General features: G+C 49.4%; 1 protein-coding gene across 6 annotated transcripts in view; it reads right to left on the reverse strand.

The window, feature by feature from the left end:
* UBE3C (ubiquitin protein ligase E3C) overlaps window positions 1–15,915 on the reverse strand; it is a 181,985-nt gene that overhangs the window by 82,477 nt on the left and 83,593 nt on the right. For 4 of the 6 annotated variants that reach the window (XR_012644076.1, XM_074985064.1, XM_074985062.1 and 1 more), the window contains one exon: window positions 7,547–7,750. The exons of the other annotated variants lie outside the window; for them this stretch is intronic. Coding sequence is in view for 3 of the 4 variants with exons in the window: in XM_074985064.1 (XP_074841165.1) it covers window positions 7,547–7,750 (204 nt within the window). In the remaining variant the exon portion in view is untranslated. The remainder of the gene's footprint in view (window positions 1–7,546; window positions 7,751–15,915) is intronic. 6 annotated transcript variants of the gene reach the window in all.

The raw sequence follows: 15,915 nt of genomic DNA on the forward strand, positions 1-15,915 counted from the left end.
AGAGCCATCCCTGGCAGCTCCCCCACTGTGGGTTCAGAGGAGCAGAATGGAGTGATGTGGGGGATGGGTGACAGAACAACACAGTTAGCTGCTGGGTAGCTCTGCTTCCCGCTGCTCCTGCTGCCATAGCAAGTGCACAGGGGAGCCAACACCTGCTGAAAACCCTGTATCAGGCCCCCTAGTTATCTCATGTCTCTTGTGTCTCATGAAGGAGGGGGCTACCAGGAAGGGGTATAATGGAGGTGAAAAGTGATGGGGCAGGGGCAGAGAAAGGGTGGGATTTGGAGGAAGGGGTGGAGCGCAGGCAGGACAGAGATGGGGTGGGGGTAGGGCCCAGGGAGGCAGAAGGGTGTGCCTCAGGACCTATAACCCCTTTGAGAGGGCCCTGGGTTGTCCCCTTTACCCCGATTTTCAGTCTGTCCCACACAACCATTCGTAAATTCTCTAGACAAAGCTGATGGGGGTGGTGATAGATAAAGGGTCACAAGTGTATTGGAAAAGCACTGACAAACCATACTGGAGCTTCTGGAACAGCAGGCACCAGTTGAAAGACCTGACTTTTCTGTACTGAGAGCTGAATCCCAGGAGACAGTGCCTGCTTTGGCACAACAAGCACTCCAGCTGTGCTCGAAGCACATTACCTCCAGACAGGAGTAAGATGAAGACTTCTAATACAATAAAGCCCACAGTAATGTCAGACTCATTCCTTCCATCTACATTCAAATCACAATGACCCACGTTGCCAGGACCCAGTAGAGCTGCAGGGCCTGAGTCTCAATCAGGCCTTGATCAAGGGTTTCAGCATTATGGCTTTGCAATGTAGACAGAGCCTCCCGTCTCTTTCCCCGCCCTCCTCCCCCCAAGACTCAGGTCCTGGGAATTCTCCACAAATCCCAGAATCCCATGGAACAACTTCTTTTCTCCTCTCTATCCCAAGAGCCTCAAATCTACTCTACTGAAAACAAAACCAAGCATCTTGGTGTACTGCAGCAGCTCAGTGTGTTAGCTCTTAATGCTTCCATGTGTCTTCTGATTACCAAGCTGCAAATACACCATCAGAGAGCTTCTATGTTTGTAATAGAGAATGAGCATAACAAGCCCTTTGCAAAGTGGTAATGGGAACACAGCCTGATTTTGGTAAATATGTGGTGCAAGGCCAGCAAAGCTGTGGACTTTAGAAAAATTATCAGGAATGATCATGCATATTGCCACATAGCTAAGGAGTGGGCAGCTGCCTAGTGCATACAGAAGACTGTGCAGCCCAAGAGTGAGTGCCAGAAAAGCAGGGACCAAACCCAGCATCTCAGACACTAGCTAAAACCATGTCCATTTAATGAGAAATTTAACCAAGTACTGGACACTGTACCATGCACACAGTCAATGATGGTGCAGGACTGACAGAATGACACCCTTCTAGCCCCTAAATCCAAACATGGGAAACAGCATTAGGCATCGAGTGGGGACCATAAAGTCTCTCTGTTGATGAAACTGGTCCCAGGGAAGGCTTTGGAACATAAGCAGCAGCACTTTCTGGTTCCATGCTTGGAGCTCTTTGATGTACCTCCAGAGGAACAGCCTGCTGCTGAGCCTGCAACAGTCTCAGAATGGACAGAAGCGATCTATGAGTCCAGTAAGTTTGACTCCATTTACATGTTTATTAACACAGCAATGGAAAGGATTTCTGCTCTACGAACCAACAAGTTACACAAAGTTACGAATAGCAGTAGCAAATAGCAATATCTGTTAATGACAGATTGTATACCAGCACCTTGGTGTCCCACTTTCTCTCCCACATGCAGTTCAAAATGGTAACCAGGAAATGCAAACTATGAACACCTTGAAAGTAAACTTTTACTGGAAAGACACAGATTTTTGTTAAGGCCATTCTAGTTTCTTAAAAATAACCTTATATTACCGTGCCTATAAGCATACAATTCTTTAAACATTCAACAGTCTATCAAGCAGCCTGGAAACAACGAAATGTTTCATTGCAGGAAAGGTTTCAGGGCAGGAGATGTGTAAATGTGTTCCATTCCTAGATCGAGTCCATTTAAGTTAGGAGGTGTCCATGCAGTCCACAGGGACAAAATCATTTGTCCAGAAATGTGCTGGGGAGGCAGGAAGGCCCGGAGGAGGAAGGCTATCGAGTTCTGCCTGTTTGTGTGCAGTCATAAAAGGTTAAGCTCTATTAGTCTGTAAGGTGTCACAGGATTTCTCGTTTTTCTGGATTCAGACTGACTCAGCTACCCCTCTGATACAGGTTAAGATCTGTGGAAGCTAATGCACCATCATGTTGATTCCCTCATGAATTCTGGCCCCATCCTGGGCACTGACAGTTGCAAACTTCTCCTACAGAAGGAACCTCACGTTTTGGGAATAGTAACAGAGAGAAAGCCGTGCTAGTCTATATACTATCAAAACATAAAAGCAGTCAAGTAGCACTTTAAACACTAACAAAATAATTTATTAGGTGATCTTTGGGTCTGTCCCACAAAAGCTTACCTAATGAATTACTTTGGTAGTGTTTAAAGTGCTACTTGACTGCTTTTTTGTTTTGGGAATAGTGCATTTTCAAAAGCCACCTGGGTAAATAAGCCCAGTCCACTCTCAGATGTGCTGCTCAACCACTATATATTTGAATACTTCTCTTAGATGAACTGCAGATTTCTCACTAGTAGCCTTAAGTAACATCTCCCTTTGCCAGCTGGACACCACAATAACTGTTAAGTCCTCCAAAACGTTAAAGTCCTAAAATGATAGAGAAAGCGTTTGTAGCACAGCCAAGGATAGCATCATTCCCCTCCCCAATCCAAGCAGTTTTACAATTTTCTAAGGTTAAAAAAAGGCAGCTTTGTGTTTTTAGCTTATCTTTTTGCTTGAACTTCTTTTGCTGTCATTAACCAAGCTGCGTCCAGGGAGCTTCTTGGGTCTGAAGCATCCTTTTCACAATAGACTTAAGTTCAAGTCTATAAAAGTAACATTTCACGTCCTTGAAATTCCATAAGAATTTTTCCTGTTTCTGCAAGTGAGCTATTTGAGACAACATGCCTGTGTGTCTTGTCCTGTTCCCCAGCTCCTTCACCTCTAAATTGATGGACTGCTCCAAAACAAAAAACAATCAGTTACTAACCTCCTGCATGGGTTGTTTTTCAAGATGTGTTGCACAGGTACATTTTAATTGATGTGTACATGCCCTGAGTACAGTCTCCAAAATTTTTTCCCTCAGTGGTATCCATGGTTTTGGCTCCAGTGCTGTACACTTACAGTTCCAATATAAAAAGGTCAGCCCACCCCAGGACTCCAGATCCTTCTTTATAGCCAACTCCAAGAAGAGGGGAAGGAACAGTCATGAAAGGGACATGTGCAACACATCTTACAGAACAACAGTTACAAGTTAGTAACCATTTTTATTTTGAATGATTGCAAATGTCCATTCCAACACAGGTGACTCCCAAGCAGTTGGACAGGTGGTGGGCCTAGAGTTCACAACGTGTGGCTACATTATGTGATCCATGAGGAAATTATCTGCTACCACTACAAAGAGCTGGGTAGACTTCTGAAGCAATCTGTTCCTTTCTGTGTAGATTGTTGGTGTGCATTTAACAGCCAATGACTGATGCTTCATGTGAGAACATGGACTAGTCACTGAATCTAACAAGATTAGAGTTGGAAGAGACGTCAGGAGCTCATTTAGTCCAACCCTCTGCTCAAAAGGAGGGCCAACCCCCCACCTCAGGTCATCATCCTGGGGGTAAAAAAAAAGCTGACATCACTGCCAGGTGAACCTTGATCAACAAGATAGACAAACACTGCTGTTTCAGGTGTAGTAGGTAGTCCAGAAAGAGGTGGAGCAATGGACTTGTGATCGAGACCTCGATCTGATCATCCAACATGGCAAACCACTTCCACTTACCAAGTTATGTGATCCTGTTAGAGACCTTCCCATTACCTAACACAATGTCAAATCTGCTCCCAACAGGCTTACTCTCATACACTCAGCCACAGAGTGTCCAGTCTATCAGGTGGAGGGAGCCAAGGGTTGAGTGGAGCAAATGACTGTGGTCTACAAAGATTAGGTCTGGAGATCACTGCAGACAGAGGTTGAGCAGGGTGATGAACCAATGCTCAGAGCAGGGGGAGACAATCTCATTTGATCTATATCAGGACTTTGCATACAAGCAGAATAGGAGAGAACTCATAGTACACGTAACCAATCCACAGAAGTAGGAAGACATCTGTAAGCAACTGCAGGCTGTGGCCCTGCAAGAAGCAGAGACTATGACACTTTCCTGTTATATTGGGTTATGAACCTAGGCAGTCCCTCACTGCTGGAAAATGTCCTTCACTAGGTCTGTTCCAAGGGACCACTTAACATGATCAAAGACAGACCTGTTTGCCGATATAGAATACGGCCACTGTGCATTGTCTGTGAGAACCCAGACACTCCTGCCCACAAGACGAGGTAGGAACAGTCAATATGACAGACAAACTGCCCTGAACTCCCTGAAATTGATGTGCTCTTCAGGAGACCAAAGTCCTTAGGGGCCACTGGTGAACTCCTCAGCTTAGCAAAGACCATGGAAATTGATAACTGGGGCCAAGAAAACTGGACACCTGTGCAAACTGCCAGATCTAGATATCAGTCACTGAAGCTGAGAGCTGGGGGGAGGAATCATGAGGACTGAGTTCAGGTGGTGGTGGTATGCAAAGTATATTGAGGCCAGTCATATCTGGAGAGGCCCGAGGTGTACTCTTGCATACTGGGCCATATAAACCATGAGGCCATGTGGCACGGCAGCCTCAAGCAAGATCTGATCATAGTCACTGAGTGTCCGGTGAGGGCGATGATTGCTTGGAAATGGCCTTCTGGAAGCAAAGCCTGGACGTGGCAGAGCTGAACACTTCTCTGATAAACTTTAGCCTCTACACCAAGAAGAAGATGGACTTTTCAATATTCATTAGTAGGCCTAAAGTTTGAAAAGATAACTGAGTAAGGAGAATGATGGACTCCACCTGAGCTCTGGACCAACTTCTGCCCAGCAAGTCATCCAGATATGGGTAAAGTTGCACCGCTTGCCTTCTCAGAAAGGCCACCACTAACATCAAGCATTTCATAAACACTTGTGCAACTGCTAAGAGGCTGAACAGGAAGACTAAACTGGTACAGTGTGTTGTACACAACAAATCTGAGGAACCCCTAGCATCCTTGGAAGATCATTATATGAAAGTAAGGCTCACTTAAGGATGGTACACGAGGATAACACACCAGGCCCCTGGATCCAACTATGGAAGCCAATGAGACCATGTGGAACTTTAGCTTCTTGAGGAAGCTGTTGAGCTGCTACAGGTTTAGAATTAGATCTGAGACCACCCTTTACTTTTGAGATTAAGAAATAATCACAGAAGAACTCCTGACCCCTTATGTTTGGCAGAACCTCTTCCATGGCACCTGCCCCTGAAGAGGACTGAACTTCTTGATCCAGGAGTTGCTTGTGAGATGGTCCCCTGAAGAGGAATGGAGAGGGCTGGTGTGGGGGCTGGGAGGTAGAACTGAACAGAAGAATATAACTGACTTTGACCATACTCAGTATTCAGCAATCCACTGTAATACAGGCCCATGACTAGAAGAAGTGAGACAGGAAGTCTGCAAGCAGCAGAGAAACAGGACCTAACACTCAGACTGTTACGATGTCCTTGCTCATCCTATCAAAATGCATGCTTGGATCCCTGAAAGCCTGGGAGGGGCAAGCATTGATGCTGAGGAGAGAGAGTCTTCACCTAAAGCACCTGCTCCTCTTCCTCTGGGGGTCCTGCCAGGCCAGCAGAGAAAAGTACCAGAAGGATTGCTGAGGTCTATGCTTCATTGAAGCTGCCAGAGCACACAAACCCAAGGACTTCACAGTTGCCCTGGTTTCTTTCAAACTGTGAGGCTTTGCAAATTCTTGAGGTTTTACAGAACATCCTGTGGGAGGCCAGAAGACTGGAGCCATGAGTGGCAAAGAACAGATACTACAGAAGCCATGGATCTTGTGGCTGAATCAGCTGCATCCAGGGCCACTTGCAGGGAGGCTTTTGCTATAGATATCCCCTCTTCGACAAGGAGATTCCTGTCTGGCCTCTTGCAGGAGCAAGTCCTGAAACTTACATGCAGTCCCACAGCAACCACCAGGGATCCAGATGTGGAAGCATGCAGAAACAAGAACTCATACCCAGGAACTACCACAAAGGTGGGTTTTTTTGTTTGTGTTTTTCATTCCTCATGGCTATTGGGGGAAGGAAGGGGAGATTTGTCACAGGACACATGATGACCTCTTTACTGGATAGCAAGAGATAATGCAACTCTTGACAAATCTGTTGTGGTCAGGATGTCAACAAAAGCGCGGAAGGAGTTCTTTACCACCTCTACCTGTATAAACAAATTTTCAGCTACTCTTTTCAACAGCTCCTGATGCATCTTAAATCATCCTGGGAAGGTGATGTGTCTGTCCCCAATACAGCATCGCCAGGAGGAGGAGGCAGCAGCCAGCACTGGCTAAGGGCATTCTTCCTCAACTTCTTCACTGGATGGATCCTACAGTACCAGCTCCAGGCACTTAGAGTTGGGAGCGGAGACTGTCTGAAAGAGTGGTGGAGCCCTTTCTTCCAAAGCTACTGAGTAGGAATGACTTGACTGGGAGATCTTCATGGAGGGCAAATGCCCAGGAATTCCAAAATGGCCTTTGCACAGGCATCAACCAGTGTCAAGCAGACCAAGTACCCAAAAGCAATTCCTGGGTTGCACCCATTGTTGTATAGGGATAACAAGCAGTGTGCAAGAGTCAACTTCCGGCACAGGAAGAGCACAATTCCACCTCCAATGATGAGCAATCTGTGCCCTGAAACCATAGCAAAGTGCACCCCATTGGTGCCTATGATCATTAACACAGAGGGGAGGACCAAGACCAAGCCTCTTGGCTGGCTTCCATTTAACTGACACTGTGAGTCTCTATACTGAACAGTAACCGATGGCTACATTTCTGTCTGCTGGCATCAACCCTAGTTCTTTTCCGGGGGGGGCGGGGGGGGTGTGTGTGCGAGACTTAACAGTCTCCATGTCAGGACGGAGGCAATGGCACTGACTTTTGGGCTGCTGGACCCAGGGTGCACACACACTTTGTCTCCATGCCTTGCTGGTTTCAGGATCAGAGAATGTCCTCTATTAGCCAGCAGCTTCTCCCTCTCCTCTTGCTCGGCACAGGGGACAGCAAATTGTGTCAAGACTCCCAGATGGCAGCAGGAGTGCTTCTCATGGAGGGCTCAGTGCTGCGTCTGACTGGCACACACTACTGTGCCTCCATCAACAAGGACTTCGGCCTAGCCTGTTAGTACGTTCTCTTATAGGGTTTGATAGCACTGCAAATTTTGCAGCAATCCCCTATGTGAGCTTTACACCAAGCATTTCAGGCAACTGGAGTACGAGTCACTCCGGGGCATAGCCTTGTTTCAAGGAGCACAAGGCTTGGTAACTGAGACATGGCTCAGGAGCGAGGAAAGAGAAGTTACTCACCTGTAGTAACGATGGTTCTTCGAGATGTGTCCCCGTGGGTGCTCCACAATAGGTGTTCGGCTCGCCCAGCGCCGCAGATCGGAATTCTTCTAGCAGTTTCTATTGGATCGCGCATGCGCCGACACACGCCGCTCCAATGCGCGCCCCCAGCCATGTGTACGATCCGGTCCCCGCCAGTTCCTTGACCAACCACCTCGGATGCTCCTGAAAAACAGACAGATTCCAAAGTGGGGAGGATGAGCGGGTGGTGGAGCACCCACGGCGACACATCTCGAAGAACCATCGTTACGACAGATGAGTAACTTCTCTTTCTTCTTCGAGTGGTCCCCATGGGTGCTCCACAATAGGTGACTACCCAGCAGTAACCCAAGTAAGTAGGTGGGTAATCGATTCATGTGCAGCTTGCCCCCGAGAGGACTACTGTCGACAGACGGGTATCCTCCTCAAATACCCGATGTAGGGCATAATGCTTGGCGAAGGTGTCGTAGGATGACCAGGTCACCACTCTACATATGTCTTTTAACGCAATGCCCTTGAAGAAGGCGGTTGATGCTGCCACCGCCCTGGTGGAGTGAGCCCTAGGCGGGGCCAGCAAAGGGGTCTTTCGAAGCTCGTAGCACATTTTTATACAGGTCACGATGTGCTTTGAAATTCTCTGTGAAGAGAGGCCTTCCCCTTTTGACCTGGGAGCGAGAGACTAGAAGCCTGTCTGTTGTCCGGAAGGACTTAGTTCTGTCTATGTAAAAGGCCAACGCCCTCCTCACGTCTAGGAGACGTAGGCACGCCTCCTTGCTGGAGCTGTGAGGCTTCGGGTAAAACGAGGGTAAAACTATTGGTTCGTTAAGATGGAACTCCGAAGAAACTTTTGGAACGAAGGCTGAGTATAACTGTAAGGTTACCGCCCCCTTTGAGAATACTGTGCAGGGTGGCATTGCCATCACTGCTGCGAGCTCGCTCACCCTGCGGGCTGACGTAATCACAAGAAGGAAGGTTGTTTTCATCGTAAGGAGTCGGAGGGGTACCGTGGCTAATGGTTCTAAGGGTGGTCCCAATAGCGTGCTGAGCACTAAGTCCAAACTCCACGACAGTGGAAGCGGTTTTCAAAGAGGGTATAGGTTTACCAGCCCCTTCAAGAACCTTGTGACGATAGGGTGGGCGAATACACTGGGCCCTTCCTCTGTATGCCGAAAAGCTGATATAGCAGCGAGGTGGACCTTTAGCGAGGATAGAGAAAGCCCGTCTCATTTGAGGTGCAATAGGTATTCTAGTATTACGGTTATAGGAACATCAAGGGGAGCTAACAGCTTGGCGGAACACCAGGCTGTAAAATCGAGTCCATTTCTGTTCATAAGTCCTCCTGGTGGAGGTCCTTCGGCTACACTCCAGGACTCGTTGTACTCCCTCCATACACGTGCTCTATAAGGCGCTGAGCCATCGATTAACCATGCTTGTAGATGCAGACCCTGAGGGTGCGGGTGCACTATGGACCCCTGAGCCTGCGTGAGTAAGTCCGGCGTCACCGGTAGGGGAAGTGGTGGGTGATCCAACATGCGCAGAAGCAAGGGAAACCATTGTTGCCGGTCCCAAGTTGGGACTATGAGTATCATGTGAGCTCTCTCCCTTCTGGCTTTCTGCAGAACCTTGTGGATAAGCGTTGTGGGGGGAAACGCGTAAAGTAGAGGGCCCTTCCATGAAATCATGAATGTGTCCTCCAGGCACCCCCGCCCTATTCCTGCTCTGGAGCAGTACTGGGGACACTTCTTATTGTACTGGGTGGCAAACAAATCGACTTGGGGAAACCCCCATGTACGAAATATGCGCTGTAGCAGGTCGGAGCAGATCTGCCATTCGTGCGTGAGTGCGAAGCGCCTGCTCAGCTGATCTGCCTTCACGTTGTGAGTGCCCAGCAAGTACGAGGCTTTCAACGTTATGTTGTTGGCGATGCACCAGTTCCACAATCGGACTGCTTCCACACATAGCACATGGGATCGTACCCCTCCTTGTCGACTGATGTAGAACATAGTGGAGGTATTGATCCCGACTACTTTGCCAGGCAGGTAATCTCGAAAATGTCTGCACACGTTGAACACTGCTCTGAGCTCCAGTATGTTTATGTGCAGTGTCTGTTCCGCAGGGGACCATAGCCCTTGCGTCACCTTGCTGCCAATGTGCGCTCCCCATCCTATGTGGGAGGCGTCGGTAGTAAGAAAAATAGAAATTTGTGGTTGGTGAAAAGGCACCCCCACTAGCAGATTCTTGGGATTTTCCCACCACGCTAGGGATCTGCGCACCTCTGTCGTGGGCGACACTACCTTGTGGACAGTATGGGATGCCGGTTTGTAAACACTCGCCAGCCAATGCTGCAGGCTTCGCATGTGTAACCTGGCATTCTGTACCACAAACGTCGCTGCCACCATGTGGCCCAACAGCTGTAGGCACGTTAGGACCGGCACCATGGGTGTGCACGTCATGACTTGCACCAGTGAGCTGATGGCGCGGAAGCGGGCGTCGGGCAGGTATACTCTTGCTGTGATAGAGTTTATGCGTGCCCCTATGAACTCTATATCTTGCGTGGGTTCGGTCTTTGACTTTGCGAGGTTGATAACTAGACCCAGCGAACTAAACGTGTCCGCGGTGACGCGTATCATGTGTAAGACCTCTGCCTTTGAGGCCCCTTTCAGTAAGCAGTTGTCCAGATATGGGAAAATAAACACCCCGTCTGTGCAGGTAGGCTGATACCACTGCCAGGGTTTTGGTAAAAACTCTGAGAGCCGAGGATAGGCCAAACGGAAGAACCCTGTATTGGAAATGTTTCCTGCCGACCGTGAAGCGGAGGAAGCGCCTGTGTGCTGGGTGGATTGTTATATGAAAGTAAGCATCTTGTAAGTCGAGGGCTGTAAACCGGTCTCCATCGTCCAGTGCTGTAAGTATGGAGGCAACTGTGATCATCCGAAAGCGTTGCTTGCGCAAGTAACTGTTGAGGCCCCGTAGGTCCAAGATCGGCCTCCAGCCTCCTGTTTTCTTCTCTTGTTAGGAAGTAGCGTGAATAAAAACCTTTCCCCTGGAATTGCTCCGGCATTCTTTCCACTGCCCCTATGAACATAAGGTGATCCACCTCCTGCTTGAGCCTCGCCTCGTGGGCAGCATCTCTGAGATGAGGCCTGGCGGGAGGCTTCGTCGGTGGAAGTGACTGGAAGGGGATCGTGTAACCCGTGGCTATAATCTCTAGCACCCATCTGTCCGTGGTGATCTTTTGCCATTGGGAGTGGAACGGTTTGAGGCAATGATGGAACATGAGATGAGAGTGGCATTGAGCGATGGTGTTGATAGTGCAGCCCCCGACATACCCGTCAAACTTGTTGCCTTTGGGCCTGCCCTGAGGGTGTACGGCTTTGTTGAGAACGTCGCCTGGGAGTTCTGTACTGCTGCTGCTGTTGATGGCGCCCTCGGTCGTAGCCTCGCTGATATTGAGCACGCTGTGGTTGGTAAGCGTAGCGTCTTTGCTGAGGATAAAATTTCTTCTTCTTGTATGGGGGAATATAAATGCCCAAGGTTCTAAGTGTGGCCCTCGAGTCCTTGCTGGAGTGGAGGACCGAGTCGGCTGAGTCCGCAAACAGCTTTTGTTTATCAAAGGGAAGATCCACGATCTTCGTCTGCGGGTCCCTGGGGATACCAGATGTCTGGAGCCAGGATTCCCTATGCATGACCACTGCTGTAGCTGTTGAACATGCCGCTGTGTCCGCCACATCCAGGGCAATCTGGACTCCCATCCGCGACGCTGCATAGCCCTCTTCAACAATCGCCTTTAACACCGGCTTCTTGTCTTCCGGGAGTGAATCCATGAGAGGAGTAAGTCTGGAGTAATTGTCAAAGTTGTGGTTTGATAGGTGTGCTGCGTCATTTGCCATTCTCAATAATAGGGTAGAGGAGGAATATACCTTCCTGCCAAACAGCTCTAGCTTCTTAGCATCTTTATCCGATCCCCCCGATTTGTACTGAGACGCCTTCGACCTCTGCTGGGACGATTCGACCACCAAAGAATTTGGTTGTGGGTGACTAAAGAGGAACTCCATGCCCTTGGCTGGGACGTCTTATCCGCTCTCTTGTTCGTAGGCGGAATAGAGGCCGGAGTCTGCCATATGTTAGTGGCTGACTCCGTAATGGCTTCGTCCAGTGGGATAGTGATTTTGGATGAAGCCGGGGGTCTCAAATTTTTCAGGAGTTTATGATGTTTCTCCTGCACCTCTGCTATTTGAATGTCCTGCATGAAAGCTACTCTTTTGAACAGTTCCTGGAATTGTTTAAGGTCATCCAGGGGGGAGACATCCCCAGGGGCCATGGCCTCATCTGGGGAGGATGAGGAGGAACCACTGGGGTAAACCTCCCTCAAATCCTCTGGTTCCCGCGGTCGATGATATACTTGCTCCCTGGAGGATTGTGAAGGAAGGTCCCGGGATTCTGGACTTAACTCCCCCTGAGACAACTGTGTTCCCGTCCCAGAGTGAGAGCGTACACAGGGGTATTGAGAAGCAGGGGAGGACCTGCCCCTGGATCTAGACCTGCGGTGTCTGTGTTCAGCATGATGAGGACGACCATAGCAGCATGGGCAAGGGCCCACTGATGGAGACCTGGACCACGATCGGAGAGCGTACCCATGATGTCTGTGAGAGCGGGACCTCCGCGACGACATAGATAGTGGTGAAGCTGGTTTGTGATAGTACTCAACGGGATAAATGCCCAGAAATGGTGAAGGTTGCCCAAGCCACGGCAAAATTGGTTGGAGGAACGGAGCGGGAGGTCCTAGATAAGCCGGTGGAGTCACAGCCCGCCGGTGTGGCATGTGTATCTCGGGGGAGGGCTAGGTGATAAGGGCAGCACAGCCCTGTCTGGAGATGGACTGCGGTGCTGAGCTTTTGCCTTGCCCCTCCCCTGCGGGGTGGGCGCTGCCCCTTCCCATGCCGGGGATCTCGGCCCTGTTGTCGGCGCTGCGCACGGAACAGTCAGCTGTGGTGCCACGCGGGTAGCTTCCTCCGGCACTAGTAGGCTCCGTGCCGGGTGCCCCTGCGCCGTCAGTGCCACGGGGGTTGGTGCCGCCTGCGTCAGCGCCGCCAATTCCGGTGCTTGCCTCGCTGGCTCTCGCCTCGCTGGCTCTCGCGGTGCCTTGCGTGCCATCTGTTGTGTAATCGGAGGCTCAGTCTCTGCCACGTGTGCTGCTGCGCTCCCGCTTTCATGAGCTTGCGGCTGGGGACTCTGCGTTCCACTCGTCCTGCCCGCTGGGCCCGCCGGCAAGGATCGAGCCGGGGAGAGTTTCCTCCTCTTCTGCACTGAGGGGGTCAAAGAGGCTGCCTTCCTCTTATGCAACCCAGAGGGCCCTTCTGCGTGAGGCTTCTCCGGCGGTTCCAGCTGGAGAGCCTTATCAAACAAGAGCATTTTGAGCCTCATCTCTCTGTCTTTCCTGGCCCTGGCTGTAAGCTTAGCACAGTGAGAACACTTCTGGGTAACGTATGATTCCCCCAGGCAGCGAATACATTCACTATGTCCATCGGAGGCCGGCATAGCTTCGCAGCATGACTCACACTTCTTTAACCCCGAGAAGGCCATCGCGGTGAGTCTTCACTGTTAATAGGGTACTTAGCCCGTAATCAGTGTCTTTTTACCCCAAATAACAATCACCGGCCTGCAGGGCAGCGGATGGCTTAACTAGCCTTCTTGTCCGCCCCTCTCTCCTTCGTTCCTCTTTCTGCTAGCTGATATTCTCTCTCTCTCTTTTTTTTTTTTTTTTTTTTAATAGTGACAAAACAAACAAACTACACGTAAAAACAACTATCTTATCCGACTCTGGCTTTAGCCTGAGCGGATTCCATCTGCAGCCGATGGTGGTTGAGAAGGAACTGGCAGGGACCGGATCGCGCACATGGCCGGGGGCGCGCAAGGGAGCGGCGCACGTCAGTGCATGCGCGATCCAATAGAAACTGCAAGAAGAATTCCAATCTGCGGCGCCAGGCGAGCCCAACCCCTATTGTGGAGCACCCACGGGGACCACTCGAAGAAGAACATCCACTAAACTGAAGAGAGTAACAGCTAACAACTAAAATTATGAACAATAATATCTGAAACTATATACGCCCATCCCTCATTTAACGAGTACTTCATTTACAAGTACTCGCTAAAACGAGGGACACATATGAGTGAACTTCCCCCGGTAATATAAGCAAACCGTGGGGTCCCTGGCTGGGGAAAGCAGATACCTGCGGATGGCTCTGCTCCATACGCAGGGTCCATGGCCGGGGAGGCCTGCATGCCCCCACCAGCCCCAAACTGCCCCAGTCTTAGACACCCCCACCCGGCACCCCTAAACCGCCCCCAGCCTTAGATTCCTCCCCCCCGCCCCGCACCCAGCTGCATTCCTAAATGACCCCAGCCTTAGACACTCCTCCTCCTTCTGCAACCTCTTCACTGGGGCTGCTAGGCTGGGTGGCTCCCCCAGCCCTCTTGCTCCCAGCAGGTAACAGTCTTAAAACCAATTAACTGAAGTGTTAAGCTCTCATCACCTAGGCATAAGGTAATTGCTATTTCTAATGATAGATATCTGCCAGACAGCAGTGTTAAGGAGCTGTAAATGGCTTCTTTAACAGCCACATGCAGCTTGGAACTGTGCAGCTGGCAACCCTTAACAAACCTAATAGTGACCCATGTTTGGGTCCTGACCCATAGGCTGGGAATCCCTGCTCTACATACATATACTACATCCTATTTATGGTGCCAAACTACTCAAATACATCAGAAAAATACCTAAAGTCAACTGGTTTAGGTCAAGTTACAAGCACTTGGAACAAATCAGAGACTTTTACATGTATTTTAATGGGAATTTAGTGTCGCCCTTATGAGTATTCACCTACAAGCAGAAATTTGGGAACCAACTGTGCTCGTATAGCAACGGATGAGTGTACCAAGAGCAATACAGACCACTGAGACAATTTACAAAAGCAAAGTGAACAGTTCTGGTGACAGTCACGAGCAGTAAGAAGTAGCCGGTGGAACATGGGGGTGGCTGGCACAACAGCAGAGGCCACCTGAGCTGATATGACAGCCACCACTAAGTGAAAAAACTTCTCACAACTGTTTGCGGTGCACCTTGCAATGGATGTGTACAATGACTAAAGGAAGAAGGAACATCTGTAGTGAACTTATGTTCGAAGTGCTGAAAATGGCCAACGAGCAGATGCAGTATGGAAGGCAGAAAGACTTGCGGCTAGAGGACAGGCACAGGCTGGCTGCAAAGCTTGAGGCCAGAGTTCTACCATGGAATTGGGTGCCTGCTTCCCAGATTCCTGAACAGGAAATGAAACTATGATGGGAGGACCCGTCTGAGTGACTCATACCACTAATGACTGAACAAACAGCAGTTCCTGCTGCATCACGCACATTACAACCTTAAATCCTGGTGTGCTACCTGTGCTGTAGTCCAAAGGCAGCTTGGAAGACTCAACGGCTGTATGGCCCATGCAATCAGGCCCCATGAGCAGCTGGGCAAAGCAGCCTTGCCCCTGCAGCCCTCTACATTGACCCACATAAGAACATAAGAACGGCCATCCTGGGTCAGACCAAAGGTCCATCCAGCCCAGTATCCCGCCTGCCGACAGTGGCCAATGCCAGGTGCCCCAGAGAAGGGAGAACAGAAGACAAAGATCAAGTGATTTATCTCCTGCCATCCATCTCCTGCCCTTGTACTGAAGGCTAGGGCACCATACTTTACCCCTGGCTAATAGCCATTTATGGACATAACCTGCAAAAATTTATCGAGCTCTTTTTTAAAACCCTAATAGAGTCCTGGCCTTCACAGCCTCCTCTGGCAAGGAGTTCCACAGGTTGACTGTGCGCTGTGTGAAGAAAAATTTCCTTTTATTAGTTTTGAACCTACTACCCATCAATTTCATTTGGTGTCCCCTAGTTCTTGTATTATGGGAAAAGGTAAATAATTTTTCTATATTCACTTTCTCCACACCATTCATGATTTTATATACCTCTATCATATCGCCCCTCAATCGCCTCTTTTCCAGACTGAAAAGTCCCAGTCTCTCTAGCCTCTCCCCATATGGGACCCGATCCAAACTCCTAATCATCTTAGTCGCCCTTTTCTGAACCTTTTCTAATGCCAATATATCTTTTTTGAGGTGAGGAGACCACATCTGCACACAGTACTCAAGATGTGGGCGTACCATAGTTTTATATAGGGGAAGTATGATATCTTTTGTCTTATTATCTATCCCTTTTTTAATAATTCCTAACATCCTATTTGCTTTACTAACTGCCGCTGCACACTGCGTGGATGTCTTCAGAGAACTATCCACTATAACTCCAAGATCCCT

This window comes from Carettochelys insculpta, chromosome 2, assembly GCF_033958435.1.
Source record: "Carettochelys insculpta isolate YL-2023 chromosome 2, ASM3395843v1, whole genome shotgun sequence".
Taxonomy (NCBI): Eukaryota; Metazoa; Chordata; order Testudines; family Carettochelyidae; genus Carettochelys; species Carettochelys insculpta.